This window comes from Glossina fuscipes, unplaced genomic scaffold (genome assembly GCF_014805625.2).
Source record: "Glossina fuscipes isolate IAEA_lab_2018 unplaced genomic scaffold, Yale_Gfus_2 1, whole genome shotgun sequence".
Lineage (NCBI taxonomy): Eukaryota > Metazoa > Arthropoda > Insecta > Diptera > Glossinidae > Glossina > Glossina fuscipes.
Genome location: NW_023998415.1, coordinates 30,324,669 through 30,338,962, shown reverse-complemented (window position 1 = coordinate 30,338,962; position 14,294 = coordinate 30,324,669). Strand labels below are relative to the sequence as shown.

General features: G+C 33.3%; 1 protein-coding gene across 3 annotated transcripts in view; it reads left to right on the top strand.

The window, feature by feature from the left end:
• LOC119645208 (dual specificity protein phosphatase 15) overlaps positions 1-6,414 on the top strand; it is a 56,261-nt gene extending 49,847 nt beyond the window's left edge. For 2 of the 3 annotated variants that reach the window (XM_038045228.1, XM_038045226.1), the window contains 6 exons: positions 2,632-2,757; positions 3,841-3,957; positions 4,016-4,466; positions 5,063-5,659; positions 5,799-5,982; positions 6,042-6,414. In XM_038045228.1, the coding sequence (XP_037901156.1) occupies positions 2,737-2,757; positions 3,841-3,957; positions 4,016-4,466; positions 5,063-5,659; positions 5,799-5,982; positions 6,042-6,072 (1,401 nt within the window). In that variant the 5' untranslated portion in view covers positions 2,632-2,736 and the 3' untranslated portion in view covers positions 6,073-6,414. Of the gene's footprint in view, positions 1-2,631; positions 2,758-3,840; positions 3,958-4,015; positions 4,467-5,062; positions 5,660-5,798; positions 5,983-6,041 lie in introns of those variants that run through there. The other variant, XM_038045229.1, reaches the window with a different exon arrangement.
• Positions 6,415-14,294: the final 7,880 nt, after the last annotated feature.

Sequence of the window (14,294 nt, the reverse complement as noted above, 5' to 3'; positions counted from 1 at the left end):
AAGGAAATGAAGAATGAAACTTTATATTTTTTAACTATGTCACTACTACATCATAATCTAATATCTTGAACAGTCTAAACTATTCGTACACTTTAATTAAGGAGATAACTAACAAGTGGTCAGTGTTTGATTTAAGACATTTTGATTACGCACGAGTTCGTGTTGGAAGCAAAAAAAAAAATATAAAAATAAAAATAAAGTTAATACAAGGTCGTTGAGTACGTAATTAAAAAAAAAAAAAAAAAAAAGAAGAAATTGTCAGACATTGCTTAAGCACTTTAAAAAGTAAGTGAGTGTTAAAGCTAACAAAGCAAAACAATGACTGTTTGCGTTAATTTAATACGTAAGGAGTACGAAACGTGAGTTTAAAGTAATGCCACATATTAAAATTCTTTTCCAACAATTCATTAAAAGGCGATCATCTCTTTTCATTATTCTTAAGAAGAATATATCCTTGAAAATGCTTAATTTTATGAATACATACATACATATGTACATGTATGCACTCGTCAGGTAAATAGAAGAAAAAATGAAAATCACCTAAAATGAGGCAAATGAGAGAAATGTTAAAAAGCCTTAAGCCTTAACAGTCAACAACTAACTGTTGATTGTTGGTTAGTTGGCTGCATACACATGAAATAAAATACAATAGTAAGCCCAGCAAATACAGCAGGAGAAATGAAAAAAAAAAAAAATAGATTATAACGACAATGATAGTTTCAAGAGAGAAAAAAACGAATATACTAAAACTAAAATTAAATAGCAGCGACAATAACTGTCACAATAGCGGATGAGCACTGCATACATTTCAGCTTAAGCATAAGCTATTATATGCACATTCACCTAATGCCAGCTCGTTTATTGAAAAGCTTGCATACTAACTGGTTAAAATATAATATAATCAGGCCTGAAAACTTTTGCCAACATCGACTTCTTCATCTTAAGATTAAATATTGATTACAACGTTTGTACTCGATTACATAAGAAACAACAAAACGAAAGAAGAGAAAAGCAAACAAAAAAAAAAAAAAAAACCAAAACGAAAAGCAAAAATAACATAGAAGGTATTCTCCCACACCACTAGCTTGTATTAAAAAGACAAAATCAGCTGAGATAAATTGGGATAAATGGGTGTCCTGCGAACCATAAGGAACCGAGATTAAGATCAAATTTCTTCATTTGAAATTGTAGTTAAATCATGTATTAAAAAGGCGTGGCGTGTCCGCATTGTCAGAGTCCTTGGATTTTTAATGTTCAAGGCGCCTCCATATCCATCCAGCACGCATTAGACACCAAAACACACTACAAACTTCTCCGACCCTCTGAATAACACACCGACTTATTTATTAAATCTTGAGGCTCGATTGTAGCTGAGTTTTTAGTAAAGAGAGTCTGCAAGTAGATGAGTGGGCGAGTAGGCAAGAGTCTCGACTAGTAACTCAATGGTCGGTAGAGCCAAAAGCCTTAGATCCTAGTGCTTTAAGACTTCAGTCTTGGAATTTATTCTCTGGCTAAATTTATAATAATAATAATAATAATAATAATTTTCTAGTCAAATAATTGGACTTTGTTGGCCTGTGAAAGCTTACTTTTCAAAAAATAGGCAGATGTAGTCCAAGTTTAATAAAGTTCATTTTTACATCGAATTACTATTGCCAACGAACAATTTTCATGGTAAAATATTAAAAATCATTTTTTTTTTAGTTTTTTTGCTGAATGAAAGCTTAGTTTTGCCTTGGACGAGTTATAAAGGGAGAGGACGGGTGTTAATAAAATGGACCCATTCGATCTAAACTTCGTATATTCATTTCGCTTGCTGAAATACAATACTCTTTTCTAGCGCACCATTTCTTTTCTCATATAAAGGGGCGTTATATGAGTAATGGTTATAAAAATCATTCTGTTCAATCCTTTCTCAGCAGTGGTCGACTTTGTGTCAAAGTGCGCCACTTCAACAGTTTTCAGGTTGAACTTTCAGCTTGTAGGTTGAACACCAAATGCAAGGGCAGTGGTCTGACGCAGGCACACAGACGAGCTAAAATCGATAGCATAAAACGATTCTAAATTATTTGGTGGGAATTGGAAAAGTTGAATATATCTCATGTTGTTCTGGGTGTTGCAAATGTGCCCGCATTAACTTAATGTGCCCTGTTAAAGCAATTGGTGTCGCATACCAAAACTGCAGTCAACTATTGCGGAGAAATAAGGCGCCATACAGATATGTGTACCAATACAGTTTGTAAATGATGTCATAAACGCCAAGTGGATCTTTTGCAAAAATATAATTTGAAAACAAAGCGCATAGATCCGCCCATCGACTCTTACCTATTGATTGGTTATCTTCAAAGTATATAAAATTGTTTTTGTTATCGATTTAACTACAAACTATTAAATTTCGTTTATGTTCTCCTGCGCCAAAGGAGAGAAAAAACTCAAGGATTTTAAAGCGGTTTATACGTATACTTTTGTCGTAGTTGAAAATGAAGTCTGTCTTGTGTATGCTAAGGACATCTACATAAATATACTAAATCGCATTTGTTCAGGATATTCATTTCAAAAATATACTTACTCAGTACATATATATACTACGTCTCATATATAAATAGAACTGTTACGATTGTTTTATTGCAGATCTTTGTGACATTTATGGAAGGCATTTTAGAAAGGATATCATCAAGGTTTGACCGGAATTTTACAAAATTTTAAGTTTAACTTGAACTTGAAGCGCCTGGCAACATGGGAAATGGCATGAACAAGGTAAGCACGCTCTAATTATCTTTCCTTTTATTTTTACTTAATGTACTTAAAACTTCGCTTGAATTTTATAATTCAATTATTTCATTAATAACTTCTTCGGCATATCATTCTCAACCGAAGGAGACCGGTGTGCTAAAGTGCGACTTTTTGCTTGCAATACTCGCGACAATATGCGGTTACTCCGAAAATAATTATAAGTCGAATTTCTAAACACATTTATAAATTAACTTCACCTTCTCAGTAGTCTACTCACCGCCATGAAATTAAAAAACAGATTACTCTGCCATGCGAGAATTTCAACAATATATATCGTATTATTAATTTAAAATGAATTCGTTATACATTGCTAATGAAAGTGAGTTAGGTGATTTATTCATTTTCATTTTTTTTTTTTTTTTTCTTTTGAAGGTGTTATCCTTTTGTTGTTTTTGTGTGAAACGTGCATTTTTCCCTTCAATAAAGAAGAAATTTGAACAGATAGCAAGCTGTGCTTAATACATGTCCTCTATCCATAGTAAAAAAATAAAAAAAAAAAATAAAAAAAACCTGCAATATTTTGCAAGCAATTTTAGTATTACGACATGTGAAAATTTTTGGTAATCATAACAATATGGAAGAAAATAAGAAAAGAAAAAAGACAATATTTTCAAATCGCAGGCAATCGAGAAAATTGCAGAATTCTAGTATCAAGAAATGACTGCGTATTCATGTAAAGTATGTAAGTTGTTCTGTGCTAGAATATTAAAGGTGGGTAGACAAAGTGCTTGTGCGCCTTATATAATGCCATATAACTGAGACAATATTTGATATACAGCAGCGAGCCTATGCATCTTGTTATTGAAGTAGTAATAATTATATCATTAAAGTGCAATCTGTGTGCAGCAACAAAACATACATAGCCAGCCGTCAAAAAGGTGAAATACAAAATATAAAAATAACTATTGCTGGCAAGCTCTTACCAACTTAACGAATCTATATCGAATTTTTTCTTTTTCCAATGAATTATTTAATGACTGAGGCATGGTCTGCCCTAGAATAACTGCAGCAAATTGAATAAATTTAACGTTTTTGCAAAATTTTTAGGTATTGCCCGGCTTGTATGTAGGCAATTATCGTGATTCGAAAGATACGCAACAATTGGATAAATTTCAAATCACTCATATAGTGGCCATACATGACAGTCCGAGACGGTTATTGCCGGTAAGGATTGAAAGATTAATTACGAACAATTTTTACAATCGATTCTTCATTTTTATAGGACAAACACTATCTATGTGTTATGGCCGCAGATACGCCCGATCAGAATCTATCGCAGTATTTTACCGTGTGCAACGATTTCATACATGCGGCTAGATTACGTGAGGGCAATGTCTTAATACACTGCCTAGCCGGTATGTCACGTTCGGTCACTGTAGCAGTGGCTTATATAATGACTGCAACAAATCTTAGTTGGAAAGATGCCTTGAAAGTAGTGCGGGCGGGACGAGCTGTAGCCAATCCAAATATTGGATTTCAAACGCAACTACAAGAATTCGAAATGTATCGCTTGGCCGAGGAACGAAGGCGCCTAAGAGAGCGTTTTCCTTCAACAGCTTTGGAGCAACTAGATCGTACTAAATGTATGACTGCGTTGGATAACTACGAAGAGTTGTTACAAAATAAGGACATCTGCGAAGGCAATTGTGCCAAGGGGGAAAAATGTCCCACAGGTACGCAAATAACCGATGTCAAGGAAACGCCACAAAAGGAAGAAACGGTTCAGAGTAGCGATAGTGATGAAGTTCCTCGACGAAATATAACTTATATGTTGTCGTTTGCGGTGGAACAATGGAAAACTCCTAAACGGAAATCGAATAAAAATAAGAAAAAAAATGAGGCGACGACAGAGACTATTACAGAAAATAAAAACGAACTTATTACAGATATAGAAGTTGATAGAGAAAATCAGGCAAAGATTGACAGCGAAAGTGAAGAGAAAATTAATAAAAATATTGATAAGAGTGAGGTTACAAGGTCAAAAAGTCAAAATGAATTAGACAATGAGACAACAAGCGAAGAAGATGATGATGGTGAAATTCTAATGCCCAATGTTAAATTATATAAACCGTTAATTGCAAGGAGACAAGAAGAATGAGTTTTTAAAATTGAAATTATTATTTATCATCTATCATATTATCTATCATATTATCATAAATCATAAAAACATTTTGAATAAAGAGTCACATTCAGTTTTTAAGCGCTAGTATTGCATTTCATTACAAATTTTATCTATGATTGTTTAGAACTAAAGTGCATTTTGATATAGGTGTTTGCAATATGGACCCCACCAAGGGCCTCTTCCGCCGTCGGCCCTCTTCTGCTTCGACACGTTCACGTTTAAAACCTCAATCTGCGGCCGGTGGCATAACCACCGCCCAATCGTGTCCTACTTCTCCGAAACATAGTGGTTGCAGTCAAGCGGGCGGTTCCCGTCGATCGCTTGGCGAACAGAGGATACCTGAAGACGAAGAGGCCCACCTTAGTCCGACCACATCCTCCGAAGCGGCTGAGTATGCTGCGGCCATTGAGGCTGCTCGATTAGAGCAACAACAACAACAGCAACGTTTACAAGTACAACAACAACAACAGCAGCAACAGCAGCAACAACAACAAAAACAACAACAACAGCAACAGCAGCAGCAACAGCAATTAAAATCTCCCACCAGAAGTTCGAGTCGTTCTCCACGTGGCGGTAGCGCTGGTAGCCGTTTGACTGGTAACATAAACAACGTGACTGCGGTAGATAGAACTGCCAAGAAGACCGAGGAACCGATAAATGGTAGTTTGCAACGCAGTGCCAGTACGGTAAGCGGTTTAGGAGTACGTCCACGTAGTAGTCCGGCCGGTTTATATTCCTACACAGGTTAGAAGCCTAAAACAAATTGAAAGGGAGAAAATTAGTGAGCATTAAAGCATGAGATTATTTAAAAGAATGGCAACTCATTGAAATTATGTAATATTCAGTTATGCAAAACATACATACATATATTAAAATATTACAGGTTCGGTGCCATCCTCACGTGTAGATTTACGGGACAGCGATAGAGGGTCGGCTATATATCTGGGTTGCTCAGCACCGCGTACATCTACCCTATCATTGGCCTCATCTCGAGGTTCGGCAGGCAGTTCTGCTCCGGCGTCACCAGCCCGAACTCCACCTGTCAGCCCTAGACATGGTGTGCGAAGGTAAATGTAACAAACAAATAAACATAAATATGACCCTCTAATGAAATAATTTCTTAAAGATCTGCCAGTTTAGTGAAAAAACAAAGATGAAATAATTGGGCGGCAACGAAAAGGCAAGAAATTGACTGTTACATACAAATAAAATCTGTCTAAAGCATTTTTATTATTTAATCAAAACAATGCATTTCTTAAATTAATTTTGTTAAGAAGAGAAAAAGTATTGGAAAAATTATTCCTGCTGTTCGCCTCCCTTTTCCTCTCCATATAATCTATAATAATTAATTATTAAGCTTTCGAATTTAAAAAGCAAACCTTTTAAAGCCTAGGGAGCAAAGTTAAGCCAAAGTTAAAAGATTTACATAAAGTCGAAACTTGAAAAGCAATGAATATTTTTTTTAAATCAACAACAATGTGAACAAAAAAAAAAAAAAACAAATTCAGATTTTAGCTCAATAAACGCCTTTAGATCTAAAATCAAAAAAGTTAATTAAAAAAAATTTTAAAAAATACGAAAAAATTGAACAACAAAAAAAGGAAAAAAACAAAATAATAAAAAAAACAAAGAAGCAAATATGGAACAATTATGAAGAAAAACTTTAAGCTAAACAAAAAAAAAAAAAAAAATCTCTCTTTTCTACTCTCTAAATTTTAAATTTATTTAAAATATTTACTGCTCTATGAAAAAGAAATTAACTTAAGCTCTACACAGTGTCTAACACTTGCAAACACTACCTGCTCTAACGCTAAGATGCACAAAACTATTATCGTAAGTTTTTGTTTTTAAATCGCTCATTAAAAAGTGCGAAAAAATATCTTAAAAAATTTACATTTAATGAAAAACGACTCCGCTTGTACCTTATCGAGAGTAAAGTATCGCAATAAATTATTATGTGTACATATACGCCGAGAGAGAGCATGTTACTCAAATCAGATCAAATGCAATAATAAAAAGCAAAAAAAAAAAAAAAATAATAAAACAAATATTGCATATTATAATAACACGAGAATCCCGACAAACGTAAAAGCTTAATTATTGCTTATTACAGAACTAAAAGCTTTCATGATTTTTCCTCTTCGGTATTAAAAAAAAAAAAAAAGTCTGCGTTTCAATTATCCTTATGTAACCAGCGAACTTCGACTAAATATGCGAATTTTTTTACAGATAATTTATTGATGACACATTCATCAGCACTATGAAGCAGCAAACTGAACGCTTTGATCCGATCAGTCACTGGCCATTGAAACTGAGAAACATTCGGGAAATTCAATATTTCCGCAAACGCATTTCGTGACGCCCTGCCTAATGCTTACATTCTTTCACTTTTATACTTTTCACTTTCCATGTTAAAAACATTCTCATATGCCGACTCACATTTGTATAAACATTTTCTTAAGATATTGGCAGAAATTCGCACCAATTCGCACTAATGATAATGTAGGGTATTCGAGATGAACGGGAAAACAATTGCTGACCTGACCGACATTATTCATGCATGCAATGTTCTTATGCGAAATGAGATTCTGTATCGATTCAGCCGCATATAACATTTACATACTCAAGTGCATGTCATCTATAAATTTGAATATGAAATCTCAAGTTAATCTTTTTTCGTCTGCTTCTGATTTCGCTTTCTTTGAAGATAAAATTACCTAAGAGTTTAATAATAATTTTAAAGCAGTGCTCTGTCTCTTATTTGTCAGTTTTTTTTTTTTTTTTTTTTCGTTTTGAAACTAAGTCTCTTAACAAATAATCTCGTCACGAGTTATATAAGAGTGTAGTCATGGCTTGGGCCTTGGCCGAATAACTTGTTTCGATAGTTGGCTTAGAAGTCTAATAACAACTCCTTGATGCATTTCAAGGATTTATTAAGTTTATGCGGAAATTGGTAAGAGTCACAAGGACTTGGATAGACCCATCTTTTATTATACCGACTATAGCCTAAACTTGTCTGTCCGTCTATCTACCGGATGTCTATCCACGTTCATTCTACACGTCGCACGTTTTCAACTATTTCGGTACAAGGACGAATGTTATTGAAAACAGTTCGGATCGGATCATCATGATAAAAATTGGTTCTACGGATATGGAATCTTTACATGATGAAAAGGATTCATTTTCAATGGTAGTTGGTTAAAATACGTTCATAATAATAATTTAACATAAAAGCTAACCTTGAACGAACTTGAACCGCATAAGTCAATTTTTTGAATCCCAACCCGAATCCCGGTACAAAGATTCTAATGAAAGATAAGCCTTTACATGCCAAAACGGTCTAATCTCAAATACTTTACGATGAAAACTGGCCCTTAGCAAATTAACGATCGGGCACTTGGATCACATAGGCGTAGGCGACAAAGCTCTAATGTGTGTAAATTAAGTTTGCTAAATTTCAACTAATCTGAAATTCGTATATAGGGTCTTTTTTTTTTTTTTTTTTGGTTGTATTATTCCGAAAATCAGTGAATGACTGCGTCAGGCGAAGTAATGTAGGCTATCTAAAAGACGCAGTGATCCGACAATATCATTCATAGTTGCTGTATATTAAGTTAGTCGAAGTTTGATTATAAAATAAAATAAAAGAAACACGGAACGGATTGGACGCAGACTTTTATGGTTGGGAGTTGGGTTGCGTTACTATTTCCTATCACAAATTGTGTGCTCTCGTTCGACTATTTGTATGTTACTCAAAAGGAACTTTCTATTAAGAATTTCTTTGCAATAGAAGGAAGTTCAAAGGAATTCACATTTTGCAAACGCATATTTCTATAAGCAAACATATACATATAATAATAACTAAAAAAACAAAAAAAAAAAAAGCTTAACAAGTAAATACAAAAACGCTCACAAAACAATTGTAGCGACTTATTAGAAGATTTTGTTTCTTTTAGAACACATATATATTGTTGTTAAATTATTGTTGATTATATTGTAGATTTTTTTACTAAAAAAGATGAATAATGAAAAAAAATTTTACTTTTATACCTAAATATATGTTATGCAATAATAATAAAACAAAGGATATCTTAAATATGAAAGAAAAAACTTTAATGAGTTAATGGAAAGGCGAAAAAAGTAAAAATAATACAGTAACAACAACAACTAGATTGAATTAAATTTTTTGCATTATGTTCAGATGTTCTTTATAATTTACTTTGCGATTTCTTTATGACACCATCATAAGCTATGTAGTCCAGGGGGAAGGGGTGGATTGGACCGCAAACTCTGAATTCAACATTTTGCAGTGTATGATTTGCACTCTATACGCTCATGCAAAGACCGATTATATAATAAAATTGAAATTACATTTCAAAGCTTTTATTAGATTTCAAATATCTTTCCAGCCTTCATCTCTTTCATCCAGATAATTTTGAGTTGAATTTTTCAGGCGTCACATTAGCTTCGGATTGCAACGAATCCCTTCTTTCCTTTCTTATCAATTTTCTTTCGCTTTCCATCTTAAAGAAACGCGGAAATATCAATCCGTTTGCATAAATAAAAATCCGAATGCATTAAATGCAATTCGGAAATTATGACTCGATAGAAGAAAAGCAGGAGTGGTGAAGTGAAATTCAGAAATAGTCAGTCGAAACTTCAGAAAACATCTGAAGGCAAAAGATAAACTACTTTACACCATTATTTGTGTCATGAAATATCAAAAATTAAATATTATCGCCAAGCAATGTCCACATGTTCGCGAGAACCTTTACACGGGCGTAGGCCCGAAAAATAGACCTTTGTTGTGATCAAATTTGAAGATAGTAAATTTATAAACCAAGTCCGCAATCAGAAGCACTTTTCATCACATTATTATTATTGTCAATCTGACGACTTGTTGCAATATAAGGCTTATTTTCCATAAGAACGTTTTTGTGGGAACGGATTCTTATTCATATTTTACAGTGGCCTCAGTACGCCTGCCCGTGCTATATTGCGTGCACTGTATTTTGTTAAACAAATTTTAAATATAACAAGTAAAGAGGCTTTAGTGGGGCACGGTCCATCCTTAAACACCAACCAAACCAAGTTTCATCACAATAGTTCAAAAATTGCGACCTGTAAGTTGAACACAAGAAATCAAAGTAGACGGACAGACAAATCTCGATCGATTCAGAAATATTTTCTAATAAAAGATGGATATATCTCAAGTCCGTCGTGTTTTTGCGTACATCCATTCGCTCAACTACCCTTATTATACCGTTTTACGACAAGTGGTGTAGAATACAATAAATTAATTTTCTCTATAATAACATTTTCAAAGTACGTAAGCGCAATCAAATCGATCCAATCCCTTTTCAGTGACATAGATCACTCTGCCAATTTCCATCAAAAATATTGTAAAAGTTGTGACCTGCAGCCTCAATTATTGAGCCTCAATTACATGGAGACGCACGAATAGACAGACATAAGCCTATAACACAGCTTATAAAAACTTGATACCGTAGAAATTGGTTTTATCTCAGGTCATTTCGAAATAATACGTTTATCGATAAAACCTTTAAGTCCGAGGAGATAAAGGCTGCACGCGCGAGGAGATGCTTTTTATATCCTCTTGTTGTGTTTAGGAAATCGGTTCCTAAAGCTTGAAAGAAATAAAAAATTTCATAGGCAAAGTCATGGCCTCGATTTAAATGTCAGATGAAAGTTCAAATTTCTGAGAGATGATTGACAAAACTAATTGCTATTCATCTTTCTTTAAATAAATTTGCAAGAGGACAACAAAAAAAAAAAAAAGAAAAAAGCATAATAACAGCAGAAAATAATTTAAAGGAATTGAATTATATAATCCAATCTTATAAAAGACGATATACGCAAAAAGTTTGTTTGTTATCAAAAAGAAAAAAGTGAAAAACAAAGCAGTTATATTTATTGCACGACAAATAAATAATATATAATTTATGTTAAACAAAAGTAAATGAAATTTTAATAAATCAAATTAATAGAAAATCAATTGTTGTAATTATTTTAAAAACTTTTTATATTATATTAAGAAGAGAATATACATAATAAATACGGTTTGTTGAATCATTTATTGAAAAATCAAATAAAAAAAAACGTGAAAAATGTCAATGAAAGCTTAAATATTTTTAGACATAAAAAATTAAAAGGAAAAAAAAACAAAACAAACATAAGAAGCAAATAAATATATATGAAAAGTAAAAGAAAATATGTTGTTCGTTTCATTCAAGACGAAAAATCTGAGATAATTACACTCCGCTTTCGCCTTGGCGGACACTATATGTGTATCATGCAATGAAGTGCTAACCATTGCATCAGTGAAATAAATTCTATTTCATTATTCGCTTAACGATCTTTGCGCTCTTCATTAGCTTCTTGAGACCAATACTTGAATATGTCTCAGTTATATGGTCTCCTCTGCCATGTTGTCTTAATACAAGTCGGTTGAAAATTAATTTTTGCTATTTGCCCTGAGAAATTTGGCTTGGTACCTAACTCCTCCTATCCATGCCTCCTTATGGAAATAGACAAACTTTGCTGGCCTTTCTCGCTTTACAGGAAAGTGAATTTGTTCTCGGTGTCTCCTCCTGCTTAGTTAAGTTAATAAATGGTAATATTGGCGCGTCAGCATTATTAGTGCTTCAATGTTCTTAGCCGTTGTTTTCATAAAGCTCAGTCAATATGAACTTCTCAACCCATTTAAGAGGCTTCGCAAGAATCTAGATGACATCTGTAACTTAACCTCAATATTCGTTCGATTCGTTAAACTCTATCGAAGCTACTTTCTATAATGAGCGAGCTCCACCTACGCCGTATTTAAACTAAAGCTTCGTATGATTCGAACTAACTATGGCTGCCAAGTTTTTGCATGTTTGCAATGGTTTAGGGATTCGTTTCCTACTCGGATCTATGCCTCTGTATATGTTTTTTTATTATTTTTCTCTTGTTTGTTTATATATGAATTTCGTTTTTACTTTTTTCCATTTTCTTTTGCTATTTTGTTATTCTCTAAGATTATTTATAATAAACAGATTAAGTTTATTTTTCAAAATTCAATCTAATTCCACTGTTTATTTATATTCGCTAAATTTCGTGTGTAAATCAATGAATTACTTTATAAGTTACAAGTTCTCTATTATGTAATTATTTTAAGGAGAATAATCTCTGTAATGAATTTTATATTTTAAAATTATGAGAGTACTTCTAAGACACTAATAATACTTTTACAATTGGCTTACAGCAGACTTTCCAGATATGCTCACGAATAATGCGATAAGACGAGCAAAGCATTGCAACCTTGTACCCTTTTAGAAGCAAGTAAACGTTACCAAAGTGCATCGCGTCATTTTTAATCCTTTAGCCCGGTTTTCGCCAGTCGCCAACTGCATGATGCCGGTAAGATCGTATGGTTGGGCATAGTTGGTCTTCCCCTGCTTTAGAATTTAATGACTTAGAAAATCGAATGGCATTTTCGAAGCAGTGTATACGCCTCCAATGAGATGAGATGATATTAAATCTTTATTTGAATTGAATATCCGGTTTGATATCCTTCAGTTGAAATAGAAGACAGATAGAAGATAGAAAAAGCATGTCTTTGTGCCAAAATCTTAAAATGTTATGTTTTCAAATCTTTTCAAATCAATTCAAAACATAAATACGAAAATATGTGTTCTACGGAACTATTTGAACATTTTTGTGAATTGGTTCGCGCCTTCAAAGCGCATGTTTAGCTTATTCCAATGAATGACCACTTATTGCAAGGCTCTCTGAGCTCTCTGAGCTCTTACTCAATATTCATATAAAGTACGTATGTATCTAGCACAACAATCGACAGTTCTTTAACATTCTAAGTGATTTACATGTCGGCTTGGTGGCAAGAAATCAACGTGAGAAGCCAGAAGCAATCTTCATAGGCCTTATACATAGCTTCTCGATCTTAACTAGTCCGGCTCTCCGACTGCACATCAACGTAATGAAAATGGGTCAAATCGGTTGAAGCATACGCCTATCCCCTCCATTTTTTGTAACGGTAGGAAATAGAAATGTAGTGGCGTCAAAAATTTATGTGATTTGATGGCACGGTTATAGGGCGCCTTTGCTTAACCGTCAAACGGGCGATTAATTTGCTTCAATCAATATAATGACGCGACTTGGACTTAGATTACTTTAATTTATTTTGAATATTACATTGATAGACAAACGGATAGGCGGCCACGCGGACATATATATGTGTTTAGATCAGTCCAGAATACTGTCCCCATCAAGAATCGAAAAACTTAATGAACTCTTCGAAGCTTTGTGTTGGCGACTGCAAAGGATCCGTATGCATCGGTAGCGGGCTCAAAAAATGGTTTTAATTAAGTATGAATTGAATCTCGTAGAAGTTTGAAGCCTGCTTAGGAAGGTATTTAGTTACCGGCTGATCAAATAAGATATCATTCTTTAGCGGCTTTTCCATATTTTCATATTTGTGCGCTTATTTCAATATAAATAATCTTTGAAAATAAGTTCATCAAGTGCTTGTAATTTATTTGCATAAATGAATGACTTGACGTAACCCCCAAAAAAAAAGGTCCAATGATAATCATGTCATATGATCTCGATGGCCAGTTGACGATTACACAGTTATTGAATTTTTCTTCCAGTATATCGATTGTGTAATATGTTGCATCATTTTGCTAAAATCACATATAGTCAAGATCACAATAATCTGATTCACGCAACGTAAAATCAGTAGAATTCTCAGCATCGACATTTTCACATTGAAGTCTTGGCATATCGCAAACAATACCATTTGACTGCCTTTGTCGGCCTTTCTCGGATTACATTGCGAATGATGAGCTCTGTAGGTCCATTACGTTGACTATAAATTTGCTTATTTACGCAAGGAATGTAGTCCGAACAAATTCATTATTTTTATAATCAATTTTAACAATTTCTACCCATTCATGCAGAGGGAGTTCCAAACCGATCACTTGATAAGTCTGAAATTAATAAATTAATTAAAATTTTTCATGTATTCGCTTGAGAATGGTAAGACGGCAATACGTTCAAGCAATTAAAAAATCAAAGTTTCTATTTTTAACACTCGACCCTTTATTATTATTATTATTATTATTATTATATATATATATATATATATGTATGTAAAGTTAATATTTAATAAATAGTAAACATTTTCATTTCAAATACATTTAGAAACCGTAGACTAGAGAAATGTTTTTATTATGTTATTGTTGTTACACACATTTATAGCTATTATATCTACACAAACATTTAATTTAAGTGATATTTAATAATCCAAATGTAAAATTACATATATATAGTATTTTTTTATTATCAATTTTTTGTTAAA